The sequence below is a fragment of the Pollachius pollachius genome, assembly GCF_949987615.1.
Source record: "Pollachius pollachius genome assembly, chromosome: 5".
Taxonomy (NCBI): Eukaryota; Metazoa; Chordata; class Actinopteri; order Gadiformes; family Gadidae; genus Pollachius; species Pollachius pollachius.
Window position 1 is genome coordinate 26,909,531 of NC_136938.1, and position 10,498 is coordinate 26,920,028.

The 10,498-nt window shown below is 47.9% G+C and overlaps 1 protein-coding gene across 1 annotated transcript; it reads right to left on the minus strand.

Moving 5' to 3' along the window:
• Positions 1-444: 444 nt before the first annotated feature.
• On the minus strand, positions 445-10,277 carry LOC307075864 (para-nitrobenzyl esterase-like). The gene is given in 11 exon segments (XM_079736583.1): positions 445-1,777; positions 2,241-2,471; positions 2,813-2,980; positions 3,339-3,397; positions 3,531-3,721; positions 4,179-4,375; positions 7,940-8,009; positions 8,013-8,047; positions 8,581-8,995; positions 9,402-9,681; positions 10,253-10,277. Coding segments are annotated over 11 exon segments (1,809 nt in total). The 5' UTR covers positions 10,273-10,277; the 3' UTR covers positions 445-1,634.
• Positions 10,278-10,498: the final 221 nt, after the last annotated feature.

Below are 10,498 nucleotides of genomic sequence, written 5' to 3' on the forward strand. Positions count from 1 at the left end.
ATACAATTCCATTAGCTGTTTTGGTCCCTGCCTCCGACTGAGCAGGCTATTCATGAATATATCCTCCTTTTTATTTTATATTGCAAATAATCGCTCAGAATACATGGAAATAACCTAAAACACAGAAAATTTCATTAACGCATTCCATTGGACGTTTTGATTCTGATCTGGGGACATCTGGTGGACAAGAACTACAGAGAGGAAACGCACACATGTAGCCTAAGGTGAACAACTAGACTGGCCTACTCTTGAAAAGGCCTGAATCTTATCTAGCTCATGGTGTAAATAATTGTTACAAATACAAATAAATAACATGAAACACAGAGATTGGATTTCATTTAAACTTTTAATTCACTCTGAATTCTAGTTATTACACGGCTCTTCTCAATGCTGTGGAACGCTCCGTTCACTTGCATGGGCCTTCACAACTTCCGGTGGTGGATTATTATGAATTATTATATTTTGATAATTCACCATTGCTAAGCATATAATGACCGCTGTCAAGGAAAGTGCTTTTTTTGCCGTCTTGCATATCACTCCGTAGGTAGTCCGGTAACTTGTCAACCCCAGCGTACTTGGTTGCTAAGCGACGTCAACGTTTTTAGCGGATTATTTCTCTGCTGATCAACACTAAGAATGCTGGTAAGCAACAAATAACTTGTAAAAAGACACACCTTGTGAAGTTAGTATTTCGTTTTGGCAAGTAGCCGTGTAATAAGCGGGATAATGAATAGAACGTCTCCGGTCATTATCGAAAATAATCCCCTTCAGGGCCTGTCGGGGCTTATTTTACCGATAATGAACGGCGTTCTATTCATTATCCCTTACTTATTACACTGCTTCTCAATGCTGTGGAACGCTCCGTTCACTTGCAGGGGCCTTTCCGACTTCCGGCGGTGAATTATCTTTCGATAATTGACCGTTGCTAAGCGTATAATGACCACCGTCAAGGAAAGTGGATTTTTTTGCGTTTCTTTCGTATCACTCCGCAAGTAGTCCGGTAACTTATCAACCCCAGCGTACTCGGTTGCTAAGTGACGTCAACGTCTTTAGCGGACTATTTCTCTGCTGGTCAACACTATGAATGCTGGTAAGCAACAAATAAATTGTAAAAAGACACACCGTGTAAAGTTAGTATTTCATTTTGGCAAAAATGCCAAAATGACAGGCCCCTTAGGCCCCTTCAGGGCCTGTCTGGCCTTATTTTCCCGATAATGAACGGCATTCTATACATTCATCCTTGCTGCTGGGTCGTAGTTCTGGTACACGTTTAATGGCTTCTGTTTGAGTTTTATGTCCTCCATGCATTTACATTTAGTGCATTTAGCAGACAGCCAATTGACACCACAACACTCAGCTAGCGGTAGCTGGGGATTGAACTAGAAAGTTTCAATACCATATTGTTAGTAGTATAGAGTACACCACCGAATCTGCTCTTCGTTTGACGTCAACAGGAAGTGAGGACACTCCTTTTGACCCACTCAGTGCAAACAAGGTGTTAGCAGCTGTTAGTTTGGTTAAAGAATAGTAGTTCAGAGTCATTAGACAAAGTGGCAAGGCCTTAGGTAAGCTCAGCGGTGGATCAAATTTGGCGTTTCCAAAGGGTTGACCCACAGCCCTGGGTGTTCATCTGGTCAGTTGACCCAGGCGTAGGCATCGAAGCCATTGTCCTGCCACAGGCGGCAGCGGACATCAGAGTAGCTCTGGACCACCTTCAGCCGGTTGGACAGGAGAGCAGTGGCTGATGGGAACTCTGGCCACTCGTCCACCATCTTCCCTGGAAGTCGGTGGAGAAGGAAGAAAGCAAACCATGTTTAGTCGTCGGCTGGTACTTTTTAAAAATGGAAAACACGAAACAATACAATTAAAGTATGCAGTATACCATTCATTTACACTTGACATTGACATTTAGCAGACGCTTTTATCCAAAGCAACTTACAAAGGTTTATACACACATTCAGAACCCGACGGCGGAGTCCACCATGCAATGCATCAAAGGCAGTCGGGGTGAGGTGTCTTGATCAGGGACACCTCGGCACTCAGCTAGGAGGAGCCGGGGATCGAACTAACAACCTTGCAGTTACAAATCAGCACGCTCTACCTTCTGAGCTAAGCCACGTTGGTCCAATGCACAGCCGCCATACAGCATACATTCCTCGGTTCTGATCCGTACATACAGTGTCCGTGGGAACCTTTGAATCCCATGCATCATTTTCATTATTATAACGCAGCAATCCTACCCATTTTGGCAAAGTGGACGAGGTGGTGTCTGAAGAGGAGCTGGAAGTCTGTGTCATTGGGGGAGAGGGGCTCCTCCAGGATGGCCCCCAGGCCGTCGAAGAAGGCCAGGGCGTCCAGCGTGTGGAAGGAGAAGCGGCTGGGGTAGGGCACCAGGTCCTGGCCCGAGGTGTTCACCGCGCTGGACGGCGTGTGCGTCACCACGTAGCGATACACGGGACTGCTCAGGGCCGCTGTGACAACGCAACACAAGGAGAGTCGGTTCACAAAGCCCTCTGCTACGACGACCGCCTCAAGGGTTGCTGATAACAACTAGGCTTTCCTACTTATGAAAAGGCCTTAAAACCTTATCTATTCCATGTTTGGAATAAATATAAAAAGTGCAAATAAATAACACGAGACACAGCAATAGGAACTGAAGTATTGCATTTCAACTTTAATTCACAGTGAATTATAAAAGGGAATTGTGGAAATGTGGATATGCAAATGTGCATGGCCGATAAGACTGATGTAGGTTTTACTCCATGACTCTTCATGAGTATAATAAGTATAATAGTGGGTGTCCCAGGCTCACCTGCTGCCCTGGAGGCCTCCTCGTTGCTGGGGCAGGTCACCCTCATGTCCGACACCATGGTGGTGTAGGCCCACTCGGGACAGCGGTCCAGGGTGGGACAGGGCGCTGAGCTGGGGTAAAGGTCCAGAGCGTCTTTGGGAAGGTCCTCACCGAAGGGTTTCAGTTTGTCTGAGAGATTCAGAGCAGGACCGAGACGGCAGAGAAACCGTGGTCAGAACTGGAAATAGCTACAACTTGAATCTTGTGGATTATAAAAAATATGACTAAATCTGGACACATCTTTTATTAGAAGTACAGGATTTTTCTATAATTACCTTTTCTAGAAGTACAGGATCTCTTTATAAACAATACACTTTGCTTTTCTCCAATATTTCATAGATTGAAAAGCAGTAAAAATTCACTTTACAAAGTGTATTATAGATATTTTATGTTTGTTATTCGCTCACAAATCCCTAATTTCTTATCTAGTATTGATAATCATACCTATTACATTGCATACAGGAAGGCAACTCATCAAGTCTCTCACCGGTAACAAACCACTGGTAGTCACCCCAAGTCCAGAGAGAGATGTTTGTAGAAGAGGGGCTAAGGGGGAGAGAAAGAAACATATTCACACTAAAGCAGATGGCACAAATACACAGACACACACACACACACACACACACACACACACACACACACACACACACACTTACACACACCAGGAGGGAGCGGTCACCTAAAGTCCGCCTCCTGCTCCGTCGTGCCCACCACGATCGGCACGTCGTTGTAAAATCCTCCTCCCTCCGCCGGTGCGTCAGGGAGGACATGTCCGTCCACGACCACCAGGGGGCCGTAGAACTTCCCTTTGGTGGGCAGGTCCATCATGCCGTCTCCTGCCCAGGACGGGTACTCCTCGTAGGGGCTGGCCTGCCGGAGGTACAGCAGTGAACACAATGAACGGCAGAAGGTGGAAACGTACGGTGTACAACGTAGACGCCATGGTTCATTTTGAAAGGAAATTTCAAATCTGGTTCAACAGGCGACGTCCACTAGGATGTGTCAATTTATGAATATTGACAAAAAAAAATAAAAAAAAAATTATAACACTTTTATTATGCTGATATATTTTATCCAACTTCTTAAGATAAGTTACTTATAATTGTGGGGCTCTGAAGTTTATTAAAATTGTTGTGTGGCAGTGTAAAGCAATGTTAAATGTTAGCAAGTATGTAACAATTACATTGAACAGAAAGGTGGCTTAAGTGGAATAAGATACCAGGAAAGTTAATTGTGAAAGAAAAAGATTATTGTGCTTTTCTTCTTCTTTTTTACAAATGAATACAATAACAGTATTGCTGTGGTTGTGTGTGTCTGTGAGTCCTACCTGTAGGATCTGTGTGACGGACAGACGTCGGAGGCAGGCCAGGTCGGTGCAGTCCGTCTTCTGCAGGAACACCAGGTTGTCTGCCTCGGCCTTCGCCAGCGACGCGTTTTGAAGCGTGGAGCCGCTCATGACCACCGCAGCGCTGAACAGACCCTTAGCCAGGGGCGACTTCAGCAGAGTCCACACCGAGGTGCCCCCTGACACAGGGGGTCCAAAACACACACGCTTTATTACACAATTATCAACCATCAATTACCATCATCATAAGTCTCCATCGCACCAGTACATTACAAAACAAATAGAAAAATTCTACAATTACAAAATAATAACAGTTTGCTATTTTTATGGATTACATTCGGGAATAAATACAGTTCATACATAGAATAGAAATCTGAAAAAAAAAAAATCTGTTTACTAACACCGAATGTACACAGTGAAATAATCCACATGCTATATCTACCATTATACCCAAGACAAGCTCTGACAAAGTATACTCCGGAAAATGTATATGCAAACTATGCAATTGATGTGTTATTATATCTCAGTTTAAACACTAGAAAGGGATGGACATATTCAGAAACACCTACTAGACGTATGTGATGTTAGTGAATCCAGCACTTTTGTTGACTTTACTTTTTTTTTAGTTTCCTGCTACTCCAGGGGGACATCAAATGCCGGTTGGCAACTTTGCAAAGATCAGAGAACTTCAGGACCTTCAAGTGTGTCAAAGACCTCTTCGTTAAGGAAAAGAGCGGAATCCTGAAAACTCCAAAGCAGGAACTGAATGAACATCTGGAAAAGGTCCACTCTGACACGAAAAGGCACGAACAGCTAGTTATCCCACATGACATCCCACCTAGTCAACCTCCTGAATTCCACCTGGAGCCTGGCCCTCCAAAATGGAAAGAAGCAGAGGATACAGTATGGCGTGCAAGATCAGCCCCTGGGCCGAATGGAGTACCATATAAGCTTTACAAGAACACACCAGATGTTCTTCGCTATCTTTGGAGGTTCATGAGGATTGTGAGGCCAAAGGGAATGATACCTAAGGTGTGGCCAAGGGCTGGAGGTGTGCTAATTCCCAAGGAGAAGGACGCAGCAGACATCAGTAAATTCCGACCAATCTGCCTTCTCAACGTTGAGGGGAAAATCTTTTTCAGCGTGATCGCACAGAGGCTGTTCACCTACCTTGTGAAGAACAAATACATCGATACATCCGTGCTGAAGGCCAGTATTCCTGGGTTCGCTGGTTTCTTGGAGCATACCAGTATGATCTGGCACCAGATCCAAGCTGCGATGGGGTACAAAAGAGACCTCCATGTCACCTTCCTTGACCTGGCCAATGCCTTTGGATCAGTTCCCCATAACCTCCTCTGGGAATCCTTCAACATCTTCCACGTTCCATCATCCATCACTACTCTAGTGAAAGCCTGCTTCAAAGACCTGCAGCTGTGCTTCATAACAGCTGTCTTTACAACATCATGGCAGCGCCTAGAAGTAGGCATCATGGCAGGCTGTACAATCTCACCCCTGGCCTCCACAATGGCCATGGGGGTCATCATCAGGGCGTCAAGGTGGGTGGTGGGGGGTGAGCGAACTAAGAACGGGATCCGCCTTCCACCTATCGGAGCATACATGGATGACATGACCACTACTTTGGCATGCACCAGGCGGATACTTGGAAAAGTACAGGAGAACATCAAGTGTGCCAGGATGAAAGTCAAGCTGAGCAAGTCACAAAGCATCTTAATAGTAAAAAAAAACATGAAGTTCTGCATTGGTGACGACCCAATACCAAAAGTGTCTGAGCAACCCTTTCAAAACCTGGGCAGATGGTACAATGCAAGCCTGGAAAACATCATCATGCAAGTCTGGAAAACATCAACAAGACCCTACTGCCAGGGAAGCTCAAGCTCTGGTGCCTGCAATTTGGACTTCTGCCTCGGGTAATGTGGCCACTCACTGTCTACGAGGTCCCAATAACAACTGTGGAGAAGATGGAGCAAAACAAAACTTCATACTTGAAGAAATGGCTCGGGGTCCCACGCTGTCTGACTAACATCAGCCTCTACGGCAACGGGGTCCTTGAACTGCCTTTCACGAGCCTCACTGAAGAGTACAAGTGCTCTAAAGTGAGACTCCATATGACTTTGAAGGACTCCAGAGAACAGACCATCAGCAATGCTGTGCCACCCCTGCTAGCTGGACGGAAATGGACATCATCCGATGCAGCGCAGCACGCTACATCAGCCCTGATGCACAACGACATCGGGGGGCATGTCCAGCTGGGAAGAGGAGGCTTTGGCCTTACAGCAAGCAAGCCAACTTGGCGTAAGGCCTCAACTTCAGAGAGGAAAATGGTGGTAGAGGAGGTGCGCCATCAGGAGGAGGGTAAAAGAAGAGCGAAGTCCATCTCTCTTGTCAAGCAGGGACAATGGATGAGGTGGGAAGGACTGGAGAGGAGAAAGCTCAGTTAGAGGGAGCTCTGGGAAATGGAGGCAAGCAACATCAGCTTCATCATCAGAGCTACCTATGATGTGGTCCCATCTCCAAAAAACCTCCACCAGTGGTATGGCGAGGACCAGACCTGTGCCCTCTGCCCAACTGCAGCGACTCTCAAACACATCTTGACCGGTTGTAAGACCAGCCTGACACAAGGACGCTACACCTTGAGGCACAACCAGATCCTCAAGAATCTGGCAGCAGCTCTTGAGAGCAAGAGGAATTCCACCAACTCCTTTCCCCTGAGAGCATCAAATTCCATCACAGCACCAACATTCATCCAAGAGGTACAGAAAAAGCCCAACCATGCCCCTCCCAAACCAGAAGCTGGATAGCTAGCCAAGGCCCGGGATTGGAAGATGCTATTTGATATTGGCCAGCAACTAATCTTTCCACCTGCGATTGCAGCCATCACCCTTAGCTGGTGGCTGCATTGTACTCCAAACATGGTACTCTGGTCCCCCTCACCGAAGTCTGTCAACATTATAAAGCTCACAGTACCATGGGAGAATTCAACCGAAGATGCCTATGAGCGCAAGAAACTGCGCTACACAGAACTGGCAGCAGATGCGCAACAACGAGGATGGAATGCAAAAATCTATCCGGTTGAAGTGGAGGGACCCTTGCCTGGCTCATAGAACAGCAACAAGACCCGCTCACTAATCCCCCCCCACCCCTCCACTTTAGAATCCAGGTCAGAACCTAGGCGGTCAGCTCTAGGCCTGACTCAGGGAAGAGGACCCCCCTGCCTTGCATGGTCCCGTGGGATGCGCCATTTAAACAACCAGGCAATACTATTGATTGGGCATGGGACACAAGCTCAGGCTTGATCACCCTGTAGCTGGCCACCTTTGATGAGGGTGAATAGTGTTAATAGGCCGAAACACCCCCTGATTAAAAGGTACTGATGATGGGTCCCGAAATTTCAATCCTTCCCATGAGTGAGAAAAAGCTCCCACGCCACTCTCAACATCAAGGCAAACCTCACATGTGAATACCATCCATTGGCACAACGGACAGTTACCATCACGTCCAGTGTTTTCATGATACTGTAAATAAATGTGGTGTATCAACTATAACCTAAACCGAACATAACCTTTTGGCTGTTTTGACATTCCACAAAACCACCTGCCCTGGCAGTTTACAGCAGGTTCCTGTAGTGCTGCAGTTGATCCAGTGTTAAATCAACTTGTACTACAATGATACAGACGCATTTTCAAGGGTAAGTTAGGAGAAGTATTTGTTGTTGATGTTCATACCAGAGCTGTGTCCCAATATGGTCACCTTCCCTGGGTCGCCTCCGAAGATGTGGATGTTCCTCTGAACCCACTAGAGGGCTGCGATCTGGTCCATGAAGCCATAGTTCCCTGGGGAGAGAAAAAGTGTGCCAAAGCTGGAACATAAAATAAAATAAATACAACACTGATTCCAGGTGAGTGAGTGAATCACGATTTGGAAGCATTTCATTAGTCACATACCTCTTTGCATCCCGAGAGAAAAAAATAAATCAAATAACTTCCTAGCCCTGCAGTAAGCACCTGAGGTGTTCGTTGGGCTGCCCTCCCTGTCTCCTAGCCCCTGTTCCCTAGCCCCCTATCCCCTAGCCCTCCTAGCCCTGCAGTAAGCACCTGAGGTGTTGGTTGGGCTGCCCTCCCTGTCTCCTAGCCCCTGTCTCCTAGCCCCCTATCCCCTAGCCCTCCTAGCCCTGCAGTAAGCACCAACCTGAGGTGTTGGTTGAGCTGCCCTCCCTGTCTCCTATCCCCTGTCTCCTAGCTGCCCTCCTGTCTCCTAGCCCTGCAGTAAGCCCCTACCTGAAGTGTTGGTTGAGCTGCCCTCCCTGTCTCCTATCCCCTGTCTCCTAGCTGCCCTCCTGTCTCCAAGCCCTGCAGTAAGCACCAACCTGAGGTGTTGGTGGGGCTGCCCTCCCTCAGCACCTCCAGGGCCAGGAACCCCAGGGCACCCAGCCGGTAGTTGAAGCTGACGTAGACCACCCCCGTCTCAGCTGCCAGCCGGGCCGAGGGCGCGTACCCGGGCTCCCCCCCGCTGAGCGAGGTCAGGTACCCCCCGTGGATCCAGACCACCACGGGCAGAGCGGCGTCCGGCTCCAGCGAGGGGGTCCACACGTTGAGGAACAGGCAGCTCTCGCTGCCCACCCTCCGGCCGGTTCGGGGGTCCCGCTGGGGGCAGACCCCGCGGATGCGGCTGGCGTCCCCAAAGCCGTTCCCCGGGGTCGGCCTGGCCGGGGGGGCCCAGCGCAGCCGGCCCGTCGGGGGGGAGGCGTAGCCCATGCCCCTGAAGGAGTAGGCCCCGTCCTCCTGGAGAGGAAGAGCGTGACAGTTTCACTTCCTGTCGTAGCTTGGATGGTTCACCCTCCAAAATGGCGTCACGATATATCACGTTTCAGTCGATGCGTCATTATATCAGGGTTTTTTCCTAATATTTTGATACACATTATTTTAATCACTACTCTGGTGTTTTATGATCTAGTGAATTCATTTTGATTCTGTTTATATATCTTTATTCATAGTCATAGTTCTTTATTTTCTGTACAGAGGGCCTCATTCAAAAGAGTCCTTGTACTTGAGAGATCTGTCCGTATAAATAAAGGTTGCATCTACTTAAATCGATTTAAAAAATAGAATAAAACAAAATTTGCGAGTGCTACATTTGTATTACACATCCCCTTTGACTCACCCATCAACAACATTAAAACAGACTCACCCGTCTCCCCTCGAAAGCCCCGACATCGGTGGTGACCCGGGCCAGGTTGCGGGGCAGCGCCTGGGACAGACCTGGCCACAGTGGCCAGATCAGGAACGTGGACAGGCCGAGCGCGGAGACCATGGCAAGGCCGATGAGCTTGATCCAGCCATTAGAGAGCACCAGCAGGGGGCTGACATAGTTCCTCCGCCGGACGTACTGCACCTCCTCCTCCTCCTGCACCAGGTAGCGGTTCTCTGCCCCCTCAGGGACCTCAAAGGTGTCCTCGTTCATCTCCGCTCTGTGCGGGCCATTGGGGACGGAGAGCGACCGTTACTTTGGGGAATAATGATGTATACAAAGGCGACGTGTGCGACAACTCACAGGGACGACCAGTCTCAGAAATACACACATCAGCACCCTCACACACACAAACACACGCACACACACACACACACATACACGTATATACACACGAGCACACGTACACGCACCACGTGGGTTTGGGTTACGGACAACCCAACTGAGAAGCACGCACGCACACGCACACACAGACAGCATTAGGGTAGCTGTTTTGCCATTTAATTTCGTCTTGTAAAGGCTGACCCTTAGAGCAGCATACCATTGTTAAATAATGCGATATTTTTTAGGAACTTATACGCATGTAAACAGAATGACGCAACAACTATGCGCCTTCCGTTCCAATGCTGTTGCATTGTCTCCACGACAGCCTCCTGCACGTCTTGTTTCGTTTGGCATTAGCGAGATAGAAAGTGACATACAGGAGTTGAACTCAAACTCCCCATTTGAAGAAACTGCCGCACATGCGATAGACTTTAAGTCGCGATAACAACAGATCCGAGGTGACGCACTTATCTGCTGCTGCGCGCATGGAGGGACAGGGAGGGCACTTTGTTCCAAACTCCAACCTTTAAAGAGCCAGTGCACATCAGGGATCAGGGCTGCAGCGTGTGGTGGAGGCGCGATGGTGCAGGAAACACAACAACAACGTGTCGAGTTGTTTACAAAGTAAGAGCTGATAATTTGTTTATTCAGTTATTATATTTTTTTTTACTTAACTTTGTATAATTTGATTATCGTTGTCAACAATAATACCA